Consider the following 22,896-nt stretch of genomic DNA (forward strand, 5'->3'; position numbering starts at 1 on the left):
CATGTACTTGTCCTTAGCACCCTCATCACTGGCCATGGTGTCCTAAAAAGAAATGGGTTCAGTAAGGCCAAAGTAGTCCTGCCTCCCTTGTAACAAAATTGCTTCCCTACAAATGGGAGTAATGCCGGTGGTCTATTTAACAACATTTTATTTAAATCAGAGAGTTTGCGCTGGACAATCAATAATTTGGATCACTTTTTCAATTCATGATTCCTGGACAAGCATATGATCTGGGGTTTAATAATCAGAATTCAACTTTTCCTATGAGCACTGATGTTTATTTACCTCATACACAGATTACCGATGCACTGCACTGCCGCCCGTTTCACATCGTCCTCGGTGGAACTGATCAATTTTAGCAGCAAACCTTGTGGGTTCGTCCCCAAGAGGTGCTTCAAAAACTAGAGGGAAATAATTATGTCATTCTAGGGCTGACACAGTGTATACACGGTAAGTTGTTGTACGGCATTTTCAAATTTCTGCATGGAAAACATGTTCTAGATGGGAAAACAAAGACGACAAACCATGAAGAATTTTGTAAGAAAGCAATCAATAGTTTCATCCATAATGCTGCCAATTACCATAAAGTATACAGTGACAGCTCAATATGTGATCAGAGTGAAACAGTACCGTGTGGCAAATAAAATCTAATACATTCATGAGAATTTCCAGGACTTGCATGCAAACCAAGGGGTCTTGACTGAGCAACACAAAGTAATTGACGGTAAGTTTTAGCCCCGTGCTGTGGGCCTTTGCACAAAGAGAAGGGGTTGACAGCACGCCTTTTATTCCGACCGTACACTGTATCAGTCCATATTGCACGTAGGTTTATCCTATTAACAGCAATTTACACATGTGCGTTGAAGAAAATTGGGAGAATTTAGCTTTATACCTGTGAACATTTTGGGCCGTTCTCATACACCACCGCCCCGAGGGCTCGCAGCGCCTCAGGTAGGATCCAAGGCTGGCATTGTCTTACTGCCGCGGTGACGTACTCCAGTAGCGTCTCCACGGTGGCCAGGCTGAGCGAAACCTTCTGGTGGGTGATGATGACAATCAGCTGGCAGACTTTCGTTACCAGCAGCTCTTCCTGGAGGGGAACCAGCGTGCAGGCTTGGCACAGCAACCGTCCAGGTTCCTATGGCAACAGCATAATAATGCGGAATGACTGTCATGAGTGGAAACAGGGCTGTCTGTACACAAATCCTTGACACAATGACAAGTAATTCTTCCCTATGCATAGCCAAATTAATTTAGCTAACTCGAAAGAAGCAATTAAAACAAATGACAGGATTACACAGAAATGTCGCTTTTTTTGGACACTTGAATGAAACTCAATTGTAGTATAGTATGAAAATAAGCTACACTATACCAATTGAATTTGTTTATATGCCCATCCAAATATTTCGTTTCATATACAACTCAGGTGGAAAAAAACCTCCGTCCCAAACCCAATCCCTCTTCAACTGTCTACTTGGTCTACCCTGCCCAGCTGTGAGTGCTGTCAATGTTTGACCTCAGAAACTGCAACTTCCAGTACATGTACACACTGAATTGCACACTTGACACGACAATCTGGACCATACATGTAGCTAGGGACACGCATTAATGAGCGAGGGCACTGTTTATTTGGGAACTCATTTTCTTCAACAGGAAATTGTGACTGAATTTTGTCTTTTCAACATGCTCTAGCTCCTCTACTTAATTTCCGATTTCAAAATTTTTGAAATTTCAAGTGAAGTCAGCATTGAAAAAGGCCCCCTAAGGCATGAATAAGAACAAAGATTGGAGAGAGTTCCATATTAAACACTTGATGCCCCGTGCACAAAACCTATGAGACTTGTCTGAAAAACTTGAGTGTTTTCTAAGTAAATGCTTCAGGATTTTTCGGCTAAATTTCACTTTTTAGGACATGTTATCACTTTCTGACGGCTGTTACATGAATAACATTTAGGGGGAAGTTAGTGTTGTCTGTATAGGCTTAGGCCTACCCCTGGAACTCTTTCCCAAAGATTTTTCAGTCAAGATCCACACAAATTTTTGTATGACAGTTTGCTCTTCACTGATTACACACGCACAAAAAAATGAAACACATCCAAAACTTCTCAAAATATCCAGGTTGACTAATTTAAGTACGCACTGCAAAGCTCTAGAGAAGTTCTGTTTCAATTGTGAAATTGGCTGGGTAATGTTGACGGTTGTGTTGTGCTGCATTTTGTAATAAAGGGCAAGCTCCCAGGATGCTACCAAAAATGACGTTTGTGTGACCAGTGTTACTTTTGACGTTAATATGGATAGAATAATTAGAGAATAAATTGGTTTCTACAGTGAAACATTTAAGAACTGCTAATTAGCCATATCCTTTGTCTGTGTGGTCCGTGCAGTCGGTGTGTGGTACTGATCAATGAGCACAGGCAACCTTTTGACGCATCACTGATTTCTAAGGCAGAGTTTGGCACGTCAGCAGCTTTGGCTTTGTAGCGGGGGCCAACGACTAGGTTGGGAACGCCAAGCTGTTAGAACACTTTCCTTGTTATGCTATCAATTTTGGGGACTATTTTCAACCTCAACTTGTCCCTAATTTAATCGGTTAGTTGAAATCCGTTTCAGAATCCCACCAAAGGGTATATAACCTGACCGAAATTGTTCCAATGGTGCTAACTGCGCTGTCAAGACAAGATTTTCCAAGCTTTGCTCAAGCCAGTTCAAGACGTCAAAAAGAAATTCCCGTGTGTTGTCTGTTCCAAGGCTGTCCGGAGCAACCAGAAGGCACTGCAGTGTGACGATTGCAACGGATGGCAACATCTCGCCTGTGGAACAAGGTTCTCGGCTGAAGATTACAAGCCGTTCATGGGCGACTCTTTAGAGCTCACATCGTGGCATTGCGCCTTGTGTTCCATTTCTTTTACTAATTCTGCAGTTCCAGTGGGAGAAAGTACCAGAGCATCTGCTCAAGAACTTCCCCTGAAGGAATGGTAGATGATGTGATGGAAGTGGACGTGCATGCACCCTGTACCAATGTGGAGTCTGACGTGCCGTTTGACATCTCGGCTAGTCTTGAGATACCCCAACCACCGGAAGAGGAGAGCATCGGTGATGCACCTGTCCCTCAAGATCTCGCAACCACCGACCACGAGTTGATAAGATTTTGCAGAACGGAACCCAGCGAGGGAAGCCAATTTGGTTGATAACTGGGGGTACAAATACACCATGGAGATGTCTTCCAGCCTGGCTCGTCCAACCAACATTCTCATCCAGCGGATCCCGACGCAGCTGTTGCTGTCGAATTTGCATCAGCAGTAAAAGCCAAGTCGAAGCAGGATGTGTTCAGATCTGCTGGTGCTATTGTGGAGGAAGTGATGACAAGCATAGCACCTGACATCCGACCAGCAAGCTTCCCCAAGCCAGCCAACTTGGTGTGGGTTGCCAACCAAACCCGTCAAGCTCTTCGTCCACATGAACCCACCGATCTCAAGTTTTACCAGGCTACTGATTTCATACCTGCTGATTTCTTAATGGAGGATATCATCATCGGCATTGAACAACACCTGCTCTTCATGTCACCAGAGCAAACCACGATCTTCGACCAGGCCAAGACCTGGTACCTTGACGGTACATTCAAGATTGTGCACAAGCCTTTTGCCCAACTTCTGAGTATTCCTGCCTTTGTCAAGTCGGAGCACAGGCAGCAGAAGAAAGTTCCCCTGGCATTCTGTCTGATGTCTCCCCGCACCAAGAAGGACTACCGCAAAGTTCTTCGGGCTATAAAGAAGCATCTGCCCTCAAGAGGTGGCCATGTCCAGAACTTTGTTGTGGATTTTGAAGCAGGACTGTGGTCTGCACTTCGAGCCATCTTCCCCGATCGTCAGATCAAAGGTTATTGGTATCACTGGTTGCAGGTGCTTTGGAGAAAGTGCCAAAGCATCGGGTTAGCTGTACCATACACATCAAAGCTTGCCGTACATACAACGCATCATCCGCAAGCTGATGGCCCTGCCGTTCCTCCCACATGAACATATACAGCAAGCTTTCATTAAGCAGCAGAGCCAAGTAACAGAGCCCCTCCTGTGTTAGCTCTTCAATTACATTGAAGAAACCTGGATTGAGAGCAGTGTCTAGCCACCTCTTCAACCACAGTGTGCGGACCAACAACGATGTGGAGGGTTGGCATCGGAGACTCAATGTCAAAGCTGGAGGACCAGGACTGGGACTCTACAAGATCATACCCCTCCTCCACACAGAAGCCAGTATGGTCAATATCAAGATGATTCTCGTCAGAGAATCAAAGATATGCCGCAACCAGCGTAGGAGCAGCAGACAGCAACAAGGGAGGATCTTCCAGCTATGGGAAAAGTATATAGCTGGCGAACTGAAGGCATCAGGAGTCTTGGCTGCATGCAGCCACCTGCATGGTCCTTCCATGTAAATCCAAATGGCTCTTTTCAGGGCCAATGGCCCAATGGGCCACACATTTTCAAAAAAGAGATTATTTAATGCAATTATTTTTTTTTATTTTTGCCCTCGTGGCCAACAGATCTTTTAAACACTGTAAAAAATTTCTTCATTTACACGACGACTGACGCAAAGCAATGTCGTGAATGTAGCCGACGTCTACATGGGCTAGCCTACCTGTACCACCTGACTGACATACGGCCTACCAGCACCGGCAGTACCACTACAGCATGACCAGCATGGCGCACCACACTACAGCCGAACATTACCTGTTCAACGAGGCCTTTTACAGAATACGCCAGAGAATTCAATTCATCAAGCAGTGAGTTCAGTTCGTTCTTTTGTTTTTCCCCTGCCTCTAAAACCATGCCAAGTAACCTCGCGGCACAGTGACGGTATCTCTGTCGCTCCTCCATTGCGAAATCCATGTAAGCAGACGCCATTTTTCACTTTCGAACTTGGCAATTTTCTTCTCCTCTTTCATTTATTATTATCGATTACTGGCTAATATTTAATAATTTCTATATTTTAGTCCATTTGAACTCATAAATTTTGTCATATAATTTCTATTTTGACTAAGTTTTGCACAAAATTTGTTTTAAAAAATTTAAATGTCATATATTTATCAAATATTATTTGACGGTGTATTTGACGCTACATTATTATTTGAGAAAGAGACTATTATTTTTCAATATGGCAGCGCGCAGGGTGTCTTGTCCAATTGATGCACGAAATGGGACGAAAGAAATCAGGGCTGGTAGTTTGTAGCATCGCTACCTGCTACAAACCCCACGCATGCGCGTTCCCTCCCTTTACGTTCCCTTTTCTTCTAGCCATCGCACGCACGTGTTTAGATTTTTCATATCATTGCTTTTCGACTTACATTTCTCGTTGGGTATTCTGCTTATCTTTGTCTTTTTGCGTTTGAAACAGTTGTATTTATGATGAATCAATACCATGCCCAAAAAGAAAATAGCAAAGTTTGATTTGGGTTCTTTTGTGGGCAAACTTGAAGAAGAGGACAGGGCAGTGCAGCAGTACAAGGACGCTTTGTCCAATCTGGACCTTTCCTCACATGCTGTTCGTCTGCTGTCGCCAAACGAGCAGTTTGGACTTGCAGTGTCTAAATTTGGATTTGAGGAAGTGAGCCGAGTAGTCAGAGCCATCGAAGTCAGTAGTATTTCCACGCTATATGACCCTTGCATTTTGGCTTCAACGCTGGAAGTAGACGTCAAACTGATTAAACTCTTATTGGGGCAACTGAGATCTACCGCAAGTGATCATACCACTACCAGTGCCAGCTCAGCAACGGGGCCCAACTTCTTCTTGGTTCCACCCTACTCAACCTGCCTTGAATGTGGACTTGAATTGAAGCCACACAATCAGCCGGTGAAGGTGAAAGTCGTGACTTTGCAGGGGTGCTTCAAAGGGCTGAAGTCGAACTTACGCTGCCGCAATTGTAGTCTGACATATAGATACGACTGTTATGGCAGTAGCTCCAGATCGTTTCATCTGTATGAAAAGGTTCAACCCTTCATAGAGGCCAGTAATGTTGTGTATTTTCAACGCGACTTGTTTGAACTGCAGGTCAGCCTTGCGTGAGTATGCTACTTATGTTTGCTTTGAATAATTATTATAAGAAGTGGCTATTGTTGCAGCAGTCATAACGCATTTCTCATTTTCTGTTAATACGACACTGAACTTGTGCAAGTGCGATGACGTAGCTGATCATCACGACGGTTCATATATTTTAAAATTACCTGGATCCCCGAATTCTCGTGGTCAAGATGGAATATGGGAGGGCTGCGTAGCTCCGAGATCAGAATATGGACAGGATTATCCAAACAGTGCTCGAAAATCTGTGATTGTTGAGCTTTCAGTTAACTAAGAACCTTCTTCAGGGCAAGCAGATTCAGTTCAGAAGTAGCATACTCACAAGGTATTATATTCCTGTCGATATATGGTCAAGGTAGAAGATTGGGAACCACTGGTGTGTGAGTTGGAATCCGCACTTGGACCATTTCATTCGTGTTTTTTTTGCCTAAATTTAATGTTTTATACCATATCCCTATTTTTTTTACGTTGTTTTTTAATTGTATAGGCCTAAGCAGGAATCTTTTTTCTTTTTTCATTGGAGGCTTTGGAGGATTTTTTTAAAGGGAAATAAAGTCCAAAATCTGTGCTAAGTTGGCGTGCTTGCGCAGTTGCAGTGCCGTAACGATAGAAAATGGGAGATGCGTTACGGCTGCGGTAACAACAGCCATGGTAATTATTTTATGTTGCTGTGGAAGGATAAAGTCGGTTCACTATGTTCACTTATGCCACTCTTCCAAATCATGGACTCAACTGACATGACAAAAGTGGAGCATGAGTAACCTATTCCTCTTGGATGGGATCGGTCATACATGCAGCTAGTAATGCTACACAACAGTACATGTAGGCCTATAGTGGGGTTCATTACCTTTAGCACTCAGTTCCTATCCGTTTTGTAAGTAAATTTGTCACAAAGGAAAACACGCCACACTTAACAGATTCTTAATGGGTGGTCGATGTTGTTGTGGGTTAACTTGTGGTTGCACGGTTCCAGTAAATGACGATCAATACATGTAACTGTATGATCAGTTCATGTGCAGTGGGTGTGATTTAAACTGAAGTGACGTCACACTTATGAACTGGATTATAAGGGAACAAATTCTACTTTTTTGAAATAACTTATCAAAAAAAGTTTTTGGTGATGTCCTCTTTCATATCAGAAAGAGGACAGGGCTTTTGGTTTTTGGTTAAACAGCAGCGTAAATGACTGCCCCAAATAGAGTTGTGAATGACAAATAAGCAGATACAGTGTGGTTCCTTGACCTGGGTCGGGATTGTTTCTGATGAATGTAAAAAGCCAGAATAGGGTAACCAGACGAAAAACAAAATGGCTTCATTTGAATGAGTGGTTGTCTTTTGCCAAACTCTTGTCAGAAATTCGAAGTTTTCTTGCTTAGATCTTGTCAACATTTACCTAAACTAGGCCTATCAGGATTGAGTAATGGTTCCTTAAGGTCAAAATGTAAGTTAGTTTGAGAAAGTGGACTATGTTTCCTCATTTGGGCCTATAGGAACAGGGTGCTAATGAACCACCATACAGTTCAGTGAAAATGGTTCTCAAAAATTCCCAAACTCACCCAAAACCCCTTTTTTTCCCCACCTAATGTCTGTTTTAAATGGCCGGCAAACTTTTGGCACTTCAATATCTTTGGTGACATACATGTTACGTGTCCAAATCTGACCGTTTTTGCTGACACATGCATGACACTTGAAACATTTCGCTGCCTGCTCCTTTGAAATGCGCAGACTTTGATTTTGAATCTGCAATAACTCTATGGGTGAAACATGGCCCTCCCAGAAACAAATACAGTGCTCAGGTACCGCCCCCTCCCCCAAATCACAACTGTCCATAAAACTCACTTGCAGCAAGTAAGCGCCTTTCTTTTTTGCCACCGTGAAACAGTCATTGGTAGCACTCCCAAATGACATTTTGAGACAAAAATGTGTAATAACACTTTTGCATTTATACCCTGGACGTTATAGTCGTAATGCAATGTAGAAGGTGTCCAACCTGTGCTATGATTCCACATAATGTTTCGTAATTTACTTGCCACTTTCTTGTTTTTATGCTGACAAAAGTTTCCATTGACATATGATTCATTGGACGAGTTAGCACCTGCACTGATTTTCTACAGTTTAAAATTTTGTTCATCAATTTAAATTCTTTTTTTTCTATATTGGAGTCTACTGGTTGTATTGTCTTTTTTCCTCAGGAATCATTCTTGGGTCAGTTTCGTAGGCTTTGCTGAGTCCTTCAACACTGCATTTGGCCTATCAAGAAGTGAAGGTATGTGTACTCCTATCAATTCCTGTGAAAGAAATTTAAGATTCGTGCACAGATTATTTGCCATTATTGTCGTCTTTCTCTGTCATAAACTTAATCTGTTGTCAGTAGTTTTAAATTCATTGCTATCAATTTTTTCTAATTTTCATCAGCTCAGGGTCCTTAAATTAATGACAGCAGTTTTAATTGACAAGGACCTATTGTGTGAGCTCACATGGTTTGTACAGTTACACATGTCCTAATCAGGAGGGACTGAAAGTTTCCATTTTGGGGCTTTCGCCAAAAACCCCAAATTGGGGGCTTTTTTGGATAGAGGCAGGCGGCTATATTTATAGCTGAACGCATTGTTTTTAAGTTCAGGAGTATCTTGGGAAAAGGCGGTTATCAATTAATTGCATTTTCGCATTCGAAATGCGTATGTTTAGCTTACATCACATGATCTTTAACTGGCTTGCAACAATCTCTGACTCAGGCCAACATGTACTTGTACTGAAATGTTGCATAGTACATTGTAGTATTCAACTTCCGCTTTTTGCTGCTTAGCATGTGTTGCCCTAACCTTATCATAAATATTAATAGTTATGTTGTAAATAATAAAACTCAAGCTTTTTAACAAATCAAAAACTTCTAAAAATCTGAAAAATCATTTCGTTTATCATCCCAAATGCAGCGTTACATCCATTCAACTTTCGGACATCATTTATAAAAAGTGCAAATTAAAGCTGACCTTACTCTATCATCTTGGAAGTACACTGTTAATGAAACCATCACTCCATCAAATGTGTCATATATGTAGCAAAGAATAAGTATATTATGTGTTTGTGGATGGCATCAGAAACCAAATTATTGTATGATTTCGTAACAGTGCATTCTATCCCCCACAGACAAGTTTGTGTGGTAAATGTAGATACTGTTTTTTCCTCTTTTGTGTGACACCCCTGAAGTCAATGAACCAATAGATGTTTATGTAACCACCCTGACCCAGGCCTGCAGTACCTAAATGTTACTGTGACAGGTGTGTTCGCACACAATTTTCATATTTAATTACTATGAAATCACACCCTTGGGTTTGTGTTTGTTTTAGGGATCTCCAGTAAACAGGTTTCCTCAGCATTCTTTCATGGAGAGCTGCACAATGAACTACGTGAACGCAGACGACTTGATATGTTTGGTTTGCTCAAGACAGATGGAGACCGAGAAAAACTCTTGGAGCGGATTGAAAGTATTCGTCGGCAGACGATTTATGATCATACCAACTGCCATCCCAAATGTGAAGCGAAAGGTTAGTTACTTGTCTTTTAAATTTTTTGCAGCAGAAGTGTTTGCATTTAATTGCATGCATTTAGCTTATGTTATGTTACCTTTATAACATTTTTTGCTAATGTTTTTTGGTTTCCCTTTATGTAAGATACCACCTTCGACTTTTTAAAACCCCTGAGGAACAACTCTTGTTTTGGAATTTCATTTGAGAACTGAAACCGCATTGTAATTGTTAAGGCATGTTTTTAAGGGGTTCTATATGCCTCTTTTCCTTTTTGTAGCAAAGCAAATGTGATGTTCGTATGTGTAAATATCCTTTGGGTGAATAGAGGTGATCATTATCATTCAACCCAATTGTACGCTTGCTATTGTCGTTTTTTCTTGTAGAATGAATACTTTGAAATCATTGCAATCATTTGAAATAGGTTGCGGCCGTGTCTTTGTGGCAGATGGCATCTGGAAACTGAGTTTTCCGCATTGTATGCATCGATGTGAGGTATGAGTGTAAATTGAAACAGTTTCACTTTTTATGTTCAGTGTTACTAGAACCTATATATTACATTTTAAAGAATGCTTACCAGTGAGACATAATTGTATTTAATACCTCTCGCAAAAGGACTTCACATTAAGAATGAAGAAGATGCATTATTTATCTACATTATAAAATTGCTTTTTCCTATATGGTCATAGTTCTGTAAATAGATCTTTGAATGTAGTGTTCAATGAATGCCATGAAAAAACTTGACCATGACCATATTCATCCACTTTATTGTTTCCTTTTTTTGACAGTAAATCGTTCCTTTTTAGTGAGAGTGTGCTCAGTGCTTTATTAGACTTTTTATGGCCATTTATTGTTTAAGTTGGATGAAAATTTCTGAATATTATGATCATTCAGGTTTGCATTCATGTAGTTGTTTCTTTTCAGAATTTGTCCATTCTCTGTGTTTCAGGCAAGCTCTCTGCATTCTCTCAGTGTACTGTTTATGAGGTCTTTTTTTATATTTATTTGAAACAAATCATACAGGGAAGCTGACTAGGTGCTTATGAATGATTACAAAGATGAACAAAGAAATTGACTGGGGGGGGGACTTGAACCTGTGCCCTGTGGAATACCATACCAGTGCTCTACCAACTGAGTTACCCAGCCATATTTATTTTGCTTAGTAACTTGTTTGATTTCATTTAACTGCATTTTTTAAATTAATTTATTAAACATTTCCTGATTAATTTTTCTTATTTTGTCTATTCCACTCTCTAGAATAAAGTGTCTGGCATCCCAGTCCCCAGCCTACCAGATGTCTGTACCAAATCCCCATTATATGGCCAGGCATTTTGCACAGAGCACTGCGAAGTTGCGAAACAGTCGAGCATTCCAACTGGTCTGGCTGACTTTCTGAAGTACTGTGGAGTCAAAGGAGATGATGCTCATACCGATTCCACAGGTAAAAGTTACTATTTTGAAGAGGTTAAGCCTATGCATGGTATGTAACTGTAAATACCAGGTTTAGAACTGTACATTAGTTTCTTTGCAGTGCATATACAATTTTTGAATATTGTTAAATACTCCAGAAAAACCATTTGTTTTTTCTATTGAGTGTCTCAGTTGCTGCTATGTATATCAGCCCTAACAACCCAGCACCCATAACACGTAACAGCATTTTTTGCTACATGTACTGTAGGTTCTTTCCAGTTGGTCTGGTCAAAGTATGCTTGATTTAGTCAGGTTTGTTACTAAGAGGAACTCATCCTAGACATGTCCTGCAAAGAGCTTTCCATGCTGTATCACCTCAAATCCGAAATAGAGCCATTTTGGATTTTAAAAGGTTTGATAGTGACTTGCTAGTACACGTACATGTACATTGACAAGTAGATGATCACGTACCTGTACCGAAAATGTTTTTTTAAAAATGTAACTTGAAAAAAAGGAACACTGGAAGAAGACAACTCTGGGGGGAAATCGCTTGCACAAAATAATACCTAACTAGGGATCAACTAAGGAGAAATCGTGAGGTATTTTTAAGAAAAATACGACAGGACGGAAAAAGTGTTTGATCTCAAAAATAGTCAAAAGAAAAAAATATTTGATTCAACAAACAAGAGCCAATCTAGAAAAAAACTAATCTACAATGTATTAAGTAACTTCTTAGCCGATAAAAAAGTAACAAAAATGAAAAGTCAAAGAAAAGCAAAAAACCCCAAATTAGTGAAAATACCTCAGACCGTAAACTTGAGACCTAGAAAGTCAACTTTTAGACCCAGTAAACCTTAACCTTTTAGTAAAATACTCTCAATAAATATCAGCAGTACTAAAAAAACAGAAACGGGTATTGAGAAAATAACGACCCCCCCAAAAAACAAACCAAAACCAAACACAGTATCAAGAAAAGGCACAAATCAATTACGATCAAACTTCAACAACCAGAATAAATATGGAAAACTTATAAATGAATGCTACAACAAAGAACTATTCAGTGCATTATACAAGGCTAGTACATGTACATGTGAAGGCTTCATCCTTATCCCAACTTAAGCATGGGGCTTACATGTATATACAAGAAGTCAGGTTTAACTCATGAATAATCATGATGCAATTAACAAAGGACTTGGCCACTTCTTGGAAGGCAGGCAACACTAATCCTAATCCCTAGTCATAAACTGAAATTGCTCCAACCATGTGTTGAGGCATAGGAAGGGTGAACAAAGAAAACTGTCTTATCCAAGATACATGTTCAACCACATGGCAATAGAAGAATACAAAAGTGTACACATATACCCAAAACTCATGACTAAAATATACAAGGATAACATGGAAAGGTTAAATCGGTTCGTATGACTTCAGGCACTTTCAATCTAAGGCTATACAAAAAAGGAGGAACTCCCATATCCTAAATTCCTCAAAACCTCACTACAGTGCATTAGCTTACAAAAACCAATGTTCTCCAAAGTATGGTAACCTTACGTTAGATGCACTTTCCTAAAAGACTGCTTTCAAATGAAATCTAAGAGCCATCCTAGGAACATTTCGATTTGACCTTCTATTGTATAAACATGTGAACTGCTTAAACCAAATCAATTATCCAAAGAAACAGAAACTTCCTCGAACATTGTTTTGTTTGGCCTGCTCCTTACCCACGATAAAAGAAAAGTAATTATACCAGACACAGTGACACTAAAATAACGAATCACAGCTGAACCTACGTTAAGATAAAAACTAAAAAATTTTAATAACCCTACTAGTTAAAATTAATAAAATCCTGAATCTTGCAGTTTAATATGTCACTGGACAAATGCAATATTACAAAGTTAAGTTTTAACTGTACATGTTACAATGGCGTGGCTTTGCTCACTCTGTATATGCCATGGTAGGGCATTCCATAGTTAGGCTGAGGATTAATGGGTTTGGCTGAGGATTAATGAGGAGAGTGTCATGCTTAATTGTGTCCAGGGGTTTTTGTAATACAAAACTTCTAAAGGCGACCCTGCAAGCCATCTGACCTTTTCACCCGGCCAGAGTTCCCCCCCCCACCCTTCCCCATCCCAGCATGGCACCTTGAGCTTGGATTTTAACAGATGTGCTGTTTGCCAGAACCATGTCCTGGAATCAGATACATTTCTGTTGACACTCCTGCGTTACCACCCACTGAACCAGAGGTACCATCACTTGTAGCTCTTCTGATGTCAAATATGTGACCTGTCACGACAAAATGAGAGTAAAGTAGCATCCCACTCTTTCCTGTTTTGAGGGTTCAGAGTCATATTGAAGTTAGAGGTCAATGTTTTGGTTTGTTAATTTTTGGAAAGAGTAAACCACTTCCTATTTATTTTCAAATATTTTGCAGAATAACATATTGCAAATTGTCATTTCCTTAGCAATTTTGACGATAGCACTATCTGTTCCTGGTCTGAAATGTTGAAACAATGTCGGGAACAAAGATGCAAACCTGCCAGAATAATGTCACATTGTCACCTTGTACTTCTACCCTAAGTGTTCCATGTACATGCCATTGGAAAGCTCAATTTCTGCTAAATTCAAAAATTACCAATATCTCATATGTGTGAAGTTAGCTCATTTTGTGGTGACAGGTCACATATCCTTTGCCCCTTTATCCAGCCTGCAGCTTTCTTGACCTTTCCTTTTGTCCTCTTGCATTCCTTCATACTTGGTTGATTTTCTGTTTGCCTGTTTGTCACCTGGGAGAAGCTCTGAATGAAATACCTCTGCACCATACTGTACAACCCCATGGCCTGAGCATCCAAGAGTGAACCTACTAATTAACACTCTTTTATTTCCCTTCTTTTTTGTCTGCAGTCCAGTTCCATCTATTGTATTTTTTCTTTGATCTCTTCCCTGCTTACATTCCTTTGTTATTCAACCAGTCCCCTTGATCCTTTCCCCTTTATCCAGCCTGCAGCTTTCTTGACCTTTCCTTTTGTCCTCTTGCATTCATCCATACTTGGTTGATTTTCTGTTTGCCTGTTTGTCGAGTTTACATGTACTTGTCATTTTGATAGGAGTAAAACGTAAATCCCTCCAAGGGTTAAAGCTTAATCACTGTGAATACTATTATTTTTGTGTGCTCCTGTCTATGCCTGCATCTATTGTTATGTAGAACATTTTGCTTGATAAATAAAATGAAAATTTACAGTCATTGTTCTAGCAGGGCGGGCCACCCTGGCAAAACTTTAGACTGCCCCACCAAACTTGTGCCGCCCCGCTTAAATTCTCACCGGCCTGCTATTTCTTCTATTGGATTTCTCCACCATCTGCACTACTTATGCAAACCCAAAGAAAGTTTATCGCACTTTATGAAACGAACAGGATGAGTTTGCCATCATTATTCAACACAACAGAAAAGCACTTGGCACCACTAGTGATCAAAGTTGTGGATCAGGATTTGTGAATCTGTTGAAACAGGTATCCGCTTCTCATCAGAGATGACCTAAAGACCTGGTGCTGGCTGGGCTATGAAATTACTGAAAATGATCTGTTAGTGCAGATTTGAAGGAGTCATACATATCTATGTCCAGAATATTGTGTGGCAAGGTATTCCAGTGAGGGATTGTTCATGGAAAAAGGCTGTTCACATAAGTAGTTGATTTTGCTGTTATTTGTATAAATGATAAGCAATGGTGTCCTCTGGTGCTTCTAGAGGGTTTACACAGGAGATATTCCCACTTTATATCAACTAAGTTGGGGCTAATTTGATACATCAGAGATAATCTAACGACCCTCCAGTTAACTTCAAGGTTTGGCCAGTCCAGTCGGTGCTGCATTTCAGTAACACTCCCTTCCCTAGAGTAGTCATCCAAACACAGATGAGTAGCCGATCTCTGGATCATGTCAAGACGGGGTTTCTCATTCTTTTTTGTTGGATACCAGGCTGCAGAACCATACATAAGTTTAGGCAGGATCAATGATTTGTATAACTGTGTTTATACACCAACTTGACAGGTTTTGAAGTTTCTCCCGATAATGCCCAATGATTCCTACAGTTAGTGGTAACATCCAAAATGTGACTTTCCCATTTCAGATTATTACCAAATTGTTTTCCCAGATATGAGTCTGAAGTTGATCTCCACATTTCCATTTTTTTTTCATAGATTGGAATTGCTTTGAATAAAACTTCCTTTTTTCTGCTTCGATAACATCTTCTTATGTGTTCTAAATTCTCAAACAATTTTTGGTGAAGTGTAACTTCTTGTACACTTTTTTTTCTGCAAACATATACAATGCAGAAAAGAAGTAATCAAAATAATTTTTGGAGACTTTTTAATGTAAATTGGCTTAAAATCATTGCATATTTTTCCTAGTTGTGAATTGTACATTGCACATGTATGTGACATAATGGGTTTGTCAACTGTGCAGGGCAGGGGGATAGATGCTGATTGCTCACAGTACAGCTGAAAAACAGTCAAAACTGAACTTGATGACTGACTGCATTTCACCGAAGTGAAATGATTCTGTGGCTGGAATCAGACCATGGAGTTATTTTTGATACCCAGATTTTAGAAAGCGACCATGCACGATCCATTCATGTTGCGCAAACGTACGTACATGTAATTCCGAACCATCCGCTCAATGGCAAGTTCTGATGAGTAAATAAAGAAATACCCCGCAAAATAAAATCAACTTTTGATGACCTACTGATAACAATCTTGCCTTCATTTCAACATAAGCCAATCTGATTCAAGGAGTCCAAAAAAGGTGCCCAGGAAATACCTCAGATTGCACCACAAAGCAATTAGAATAAAAAATTTCCTGTGGCGGGCACCAGATGCCGTTATGGTTTCAAGGTCCGGGCTCACATCATATGTCGCCCAGTTTTAATCTTAGGCTGTGGAGAACACTGTACATTTAATCTGAAAAGATTAATTCTTTTTGTACTGTGGCTGTTCTTTCACATGGGCCGCAAAACTCTTCTTTTTTTCTTCATGTTTGCATGATTATATAGCTGGCCGATTGGGACCTTTTATTCCTTGTGTTTTTGTGTGTTTTTCTTTTTGCATCTTATTATTTTCTCTTCTGCATTGTTTGAGCAAGTTGTAGTTTGTATGTTCAAAATGTACTTCCTTTAAATTTTTCTATCATACCTTTTTCATGCTTTCTTTACGTTTCCATCGTAACTTGCATTTATTCAAAGAAGAATTTCAAACGGACTTGTTATTGATGTAATCTTTGTGTTGAAGGCCTTTCCGCTGCTGACATTGGAGGCCCTACGCCATTGCGTGATAGCGAAGGCCCATCAACATCAACTACGAGGGAAGGCAGATCGGCAGTAACTGCAAGTGAAGGGAGATCCATATCAACTGCGAACGAAGGCCCATCAACGTCAACTGCAAGTGAAGGCTTAACTATGCTGACTGCATGTGACGGGGCATCAACATTGACTGCGAGTGAAGACCCATCAACACCTCTTGACAATACTGCTGCGAACTTAGTCCTTGCATGTGATGCTAATTGCAATCGTAAGTCCATTTGGCCAGTTTGTTTGGTGGAACCATTTTGTTTTGGCCCTGACTTGTTCTGATCATTATGTTGTATTTACAGTAGAATGACAAAGACCATTGGGTCCACGCAAATTGTTCGGTGCATTCGTCATTCCATGTGGAGATTGTTAATCACGGCCACAGGCACCTGTTCCAAATTAAAGCCCTTTTTGTTTATAACCTTTTTCAATAATTTTTGTGTCTGATGTTTTTAGACCAAAATGAACATCCAAACATGGTAAAAAAAATTTCTTTTTTCCCTTGTGGGGTAGTCATCTCTGTAAGTGTAATCTTGAATTGCAGTATTGCATACATTGTCATTGAAAAATTGAATGTAACCTGTTTATACAATTACGCTTGTTCCTGTTGTTAATACAAAATTTCATGAACTGGCCAGACCTGGTACCATTTGATAAAGAAGCAATGGAGGCACTATAATGTACATTTCAAAAGCCAGCAGCAAAATGGCAATCATGTTAAAAACTGCTCAAGACTCGCAAGGTATTAGGCCCCCCCCCCATAAAAAAGTTAGTCTATTTTCAAAAAGCTGCTGTTTGCAAGTTATGCCGAGGGGTTTCAGTGCTTGAGTAGTTCAATAACATTCTTGAAATTTCTTAGTGAACTCCATCATATTTTGAGCTGTTTTGATTCAAAGGGCCTGTGCTAATGCGAATAAATCTTTGAATGGGGTAAGCCTGGTTTGACGTGACTTGTGCCCATTGTCCTGTGCACATCTTAAGGCCATCCACCCTCTTAGTTTTTTTTCCCTTATTTTTAAACCATTATATTTGTTATTATTACAAACTGATCTGAATGTGTAAGATACATTTACCGAATGATATGCAAATTTATGCTGATTTTTTGTTCTTGTTTTCAACAGAAGAAACAATCACTAAAGTTGGCGGAGTCCTGTCCAAGTTGCAGCCAGTGTCGTGTAGTGGTGAATCTGTAGTGGATGCCCAAGGTGAGAAATGCTGCACCAGGGGCATTTATTTTTCAGTAGTTACCCTTGCTGCCTACACCTGAATTGTCTCCTTTGAAATTTCAATGCGTAATCTGTACAATCATATTGTAAATGGATGAATAATTCTTGCCAAAAATTCTACATTGCGTTGTTTTTACCTTAACAAACCACTGTGTTGAAAAGATGTAAAGAAATTCTGTGCCTGGAATATTGTTAGATAAATGTACACGTATGGAAATGCAAGCATACATTACATTCTAGACATTATAAAATTCTCGTTTATCTGTGAAACAACCACAAATTACGGTTGACCTTTCGAAACCCAAGCTTTCCATAAAGTATCCAATGTGAATCTCATTATTTTGTGTTATGTGAAAAAAGGGCAAGGTTCATGTGTTCATTCTCAATAGTGTATAATGTCTGTCTTGTTATCATTGATATGAATTGTGACTTGGGGTACAACTTAAATAGATATCAACAGAGTCTAAGTTCCATACTCTTGTGACGCACATGCAATTGGCAATCGAAACATGCATACACATTCGAATATGCATGTGCTACCATAGACTTTGACAATTTTTGGAGCTGCTTTTGCCCGTCAATTGGCTTTATGTGAGAAAAATATTTTTAGTTACTTGTAGGGGTTACCCTACATCCCATGTCTTGTTTTGCATATAGATAGTATGAAACAGACCAAGGTTGGAGACATTATTGTCATTCATTCAAAATACCACACTATACAAAAGGAGTCTGAACATCTCCTCATGTAACCCTATATTCCTGTGATCTGAACTACTCTTCTTACTATCGCAACCCACATTGACAATAGGAACAACAGCCTTCCTCAATGAACACAGCTACTCCATTTCCACCATGCTGAATGAATGTGTGGAAGAAATACCATCGACCTGTAAGAAGGATGTTGGAGGCAAGAAACGACTTCAGAAGTGGTCAAGGGGGCATTTATTTGTTGTTCGTGCTGGTGGCCATATTGAGTTTTGGAAAACTTTGTACAAGTGAGTATGTTCTGAAATTTAATCTGAAATAGGCATTGGACATTGATCCTTTTCTGTTAAATCTTCATAATGCTCCTCTTTTTAAGCTGTTATCTAGTGCACCTTTTTTAAAAGTGCAGCTAAAGTAAAAAGAATTCCAGACAGTATGAACAGTTGAAGACTGCCCATTAAAAAATGCATTAGCTCGGAGGAAAAACCTAACTTTTTTGAAATAAATGTTTGGAATTGACATCGATTTCAAATGTTCATTATTTTGTCTTGCCTGAATTGCTTGTTGACCGCATGTCAATAACTCAATATGTGTGGACAGTCTAATGTTTAACGTGCCCTCAATTTTCTGCGATTACCTCCTGAATGTTATACGGCATGTTGGTTACGAGAGACTGACAGTAGTCCACCCTTATTTCCTTCTAACAGACTGTTTGATGGCTTAAACTGAGGCCTTGGTATTTGATGGCTGTTTTTCTGCAACCTTTTCTTTCTCAACCTTTCTTGCGTTGAGATCCGGACTGTTGCTAGGCCAGTCGTGAACGTTTAGTTCGTTCCTTGACCTGAAGTCATTAACTTTGACAGAGTTTAACCTACTTTATCCTCTGAAGTAAATAACCATGGTGTGCAAAATTATGGAGATTGCTAGATGTGGAAAGGTTGTCGTTTTAAATTACTGTCATGTAATGATCTTAAAATATGTTGACATGTGTAAAGTATTAAATCAGAAATAATTACAAAAAAAATAAAAAGCCATTTGCGCTGTGTTTTATACAGACAAAATCTGTAATTTCTGCCCAAGAGTCCATATAATTTGTGCTCCCATTTACTTTGATTTTTTCTTCAATTTCAATCGGCACCGAAAGTAAACAAGATGTAACGATATCGTGATTTCATATTTCATTAACAAAAAAAAAGCATTTTCATATAATTCTCCCCTTTTTACTTTGTATTCCCGTAAATGTATTGTGTATCTACAGATCAGAGTCACCCTCACAGGTCTTCCTGATTCTCATAGCCTGGCTGTTTCCTTTCTTGAGGACGGTGCCGTCTACTTCGTGGTCCAATTTGTCCATAGTGTACGATAATATGTGCCACTTGGACAACATGAACGTTGCTAGGAAACCGTTACCACTTGCGTGGCCATGGTCTCACATGTGGTTGAATCTGCACAAGTGTGTAGACAGGTTACATGTACGCAACCACACCGACAAGCTGTGCAGAACAAAGTATAACCCAGATGATCATCTGTTGGAGACGGACAATACTCTTTGCGCTGAGCAAACCTTCGTGTGGCTGTCACGATATAAAAAAATATTGTGTGCCATGCCAAAATTACACCATTTGTTTTATTTGCACAGAATGGTGGTTCGGCGTAACAAGTACACTGAGTATTGTTACAATAGCGGTTACGACCCATTGCTTCCGGTTGTAAAGAGCACCAGCACTACTTAGTTTGAAGCAGTCCTTGATGCCACTTTCAATATTTAGGATTGTGGTAAAAAGTAACTGTATGTAACCTCTATCCACAAAGTGAGCTCACATGCAGAAATTGTTATATTCCAATTAATAAATAAAAAAAAATAATAAAATTAATAGAGCTTTCTACTGTTATGTACATGGAACAGGTGAAAGTATATATTGACAATGTAATACTGTGGTGGCTTTGCATACTTGTTCACAACACTGGTTCAGCATTTTTGACCTTGTTTTTTTTTTTTTGGTATATGTTGGCCTCTCTTTTGTTCACTGAAATTTACAAGACTAAATCGTGTAAAAGAAGGTTGCCAACTGATAAGTGAGTGTTTTTAAAATGATGCAATTTTCAAACCAACCCAGTATTTTGCAGTTGTCTTGCAGCATGTATACACTTTTAATTCTTGCTGTTATCATTTATTTCTTAATGGGCCAAATCCAATCAAACTACGGTATTTGGCAATTTTAAAGTGCAAACAAAACTGGAAAGTGACATTGTGTGTCTTTGAGCAAACATGCTGCTTGAAAAACACGAAACCTGTACTTTTTTATAACTTGTTCAGACTTACCAATCATTTTATTAGTGTTGGTTAGTGTTGGTAGTGGGTTGGTGTTGCCCCTGAAAGCTGACCAAAATTGAGCTTGAAATCCAGCATAATTTTATGGAGAAAACCAGAAGGAACATTGACTATCTGCAGGGAATTAACAATTGTCAAAGGTAAATGTATATCATGGATACTGCTAGGTGATGGGATTCCATCTTGAACTTGCATGAAGGTTTGTTCGGAAAATTAGTTCCAAGGGTAAATTGCACAGTGCTACAGTTAATCAGTTGTGCTCCCTTTGAGTGCTGATAACTAAAGATGTATTTTCCAAAAGCATAGTCAAAGTTATTTAATTTTTTTTTTTTTGGGATGGTTGATCTAGACCTTTGTGCTGTCACTGTTTTCCGATAAATGACATTTATAGCTCTGGCCTGACACTGTACAAGCCTGGTTTTTGTCAACAGGGTATTTCGGTCATGCTGCTTTGATTCGAGTTCTTGGTCGTTGATTGACTTTGTTTTTACCTCAAAAGAACAAATGTAACATAAATTAGGGAAACTTACTTTACAAGAATATATTGCTTAATTTCCGATTTTCTTGAAACTTCCACCACAAATACGAGTATTTGGTTTGCGTAACTCTCGTTTTCGACCTTCATTTCAAAGTGTTGTTATTGAAAGGAACGATTTACTGCACTGCTGTTACGTGGTAATATTAAGTGGCACAATTGTTATCCGATAAAATTTAATTTTAATACCTGCCTGCATCACTTTCTAATCAAAACTTTTGTATGGTCAGTTGTATTTCCTAGATATTTCAAACTTCATGCCATTGGCTGATTTAGCTCTTTACTGGAAATATTTGCCCTTGATTTCAGCATTGTTGCACGCGTGCTGCATACAAAAGGTGTGGGAACTTCTTACATCTCAGCTTTTGCTAGATGTTTAGGTGTTGACGTGGAGTGTTTATTGATACCAACGGTTGCCATGTTGACTTTCGTTTACATGTATATCCATGCTGCCCGATCCTGTACGTGTATCCTGTATTCCTTTGTATTACATTTTGTAGATGACTTTGTATGTGTAGTGTTTGCCTGAAGTGGTTTTTGTATAAATGAATCATTTCTGGATCGGGTTGAACATTTGATTAAGCACCACTCAGTATGCGTAGAATTTTAATTTTACTACTGATATCTGTTGTTTTCTAGTCATGCGGCAATGTGTATTTGTTTTAACATGCACAGTGTGTGATTATTTTCATCATTTATTATGTTTGTTAATTTTTGGCGCAAGTAAAGATGATTCATGTGTGGACTTATGTTTCAATAGTTCGACATACAAATTAACCTTTTCTGTATGCGAACGCAGTGTATAAAACTTACTCCTGTAGACGTTTGTGTACAGACGAAATATGTATCCCCTAGTTTTGTCCATGGTATTTGATTTCTGGGTTTTTTGGTGCTTTTGGTTGTTAGTATTCATTGTGATAGCTTTCGTTAATGTGAAATAAAGTATGTATACTGCTTAGTTCATTTGGACTTGACATGTTTTAGAAAATCTTTAAAAGTGGTAAGCTGGATGCAACATTTCATTTGACTTAGTCGAAAATCTGTTGACTGATAACATTTCATTATACCTCATATTAAGAACATTGCGTTTGTGCTCGACAGTGTCACATGTGATAGATTACAGTGACCCCAACTGGATGCTAAATCCAGGGAAGGACGCAGTTTTGAAGTTTGAACCGCCAAGGCCGTAACATTTGGCCACTCGTCATTTTCTGGCATGCCTGTTATGTCCATTGACAAAGCACCCAGCCAGCGCTTGCTACGCACCATCACTTTCAAAACCACAAAAAAACCTCTTCTACCACCATAATTTTTCGTTAGTAATTTATGTCACGAAAACTATTTGCACGCCCAGGGAATTAAATGTTCTGGTCTTTGTTATTGCTTGATTTGACCCCCCAGTGTCAAATCTGGCACATTTAATTGTTACGTCTTTTACCTTAAATTGTAAAGGGTAGTTATTAACCTTCTCAGACGCTTTTTCTGCAGTTATTTTGGAATAAATTTTGAACCCAAATCCGTGTGTTGGATTTCACTTCAACCGTATTATATCATGTCATACCAAATTCTTTTCTATGAGATGTCAGTGCAAGTGCCCATCTTAAAAGAACTGTTATATCATTTGACGAATGGCTAGGATATGTGGTCATTGTTTGTTTGGTTTTTGTTTTGTGTGTGTGTGTTTATTCTAATGTAATCTAAATTCATTTTATTTTGCATTGTTAAATATCTTGTCGCTTGGCTTTTACTCAAATTGAACCCAT

The 22,896-nt window shown here is 39.2% G+C and overlaps 2 protein-coding genes across 2 annotated transcripts in view; one reads left to right on the forward strand and one right to left on the reverse strand.

Moving 5' to 3' along the window:
• Positions 1-4,930, reverse strand: part of LOC110988854 (HEAT repeat-containing protein 6-like) — a 73,617-nt gene extending 68,687 nt beyond the window's left edge. The window contains exons 1-3 of the mRNA XM_022252761.2: positions 4,722-4,930; positions 893-1,138; positions 286-401 (exon numbers count right to left, since the gene is read on the reverse strand). Of these exons, the coding sequence (XP_022108453.2) occupies positions 286-401; positions 893-1,138; positions 4,722-4,895 (536 nt within the window). The 5' untranslated portion in view covers positions 4,896-4,930. The remainder of the gene's footprint in view (positions 1-285; positions 402-892; positions 1,139-4,721) is intronic.
• Positions 4,931-5,180: 250 nt separating this feature from the next.
• LOC147798226 (uncharacterized) lies at positions 5,181-22,673 on the forward strand. Its single transcript, XM_087141620.1, has 9 exons — positions 5,181-6,050; positions 8,259-8,332; positions 9,414-9,611; positions 10,015-10,085; positions 10,848-11,031; positions 16,277-16,555; positions 17,457-17,540; positions 18,370-18,556; positions 19,525-22,673. The coding sequence occupies exons 1-9, from the start codon at positions 5,410-5,412 to the stop codon at positions 19,997-19,999; spliced, it is 2,193 nt and encodes a 730-aa protein (XP_086997746.1). The 5' UTR covers positions 5,181-5,409; the 3' UTR covers positions 20,000-22,673.
• The last annotated feature ends 223 nt before the right edge of the window (positions 22,674-22,896 follow it).

This window comes from Acanthaster planci, linkage group LG09 (genome assembly GCF_054643075.1).
Source record: "Acanthaster planci isolate LZ-2023a linkage group LG09, COTS_SCS, whole genome shotgun sequence".
Lineage (NCBI taxonomy): Eukaryota > Metazoa > Echinodermata > Asteroidea > Valvatida > Acanthasteridae > Acanthaster > Acanthaster planci.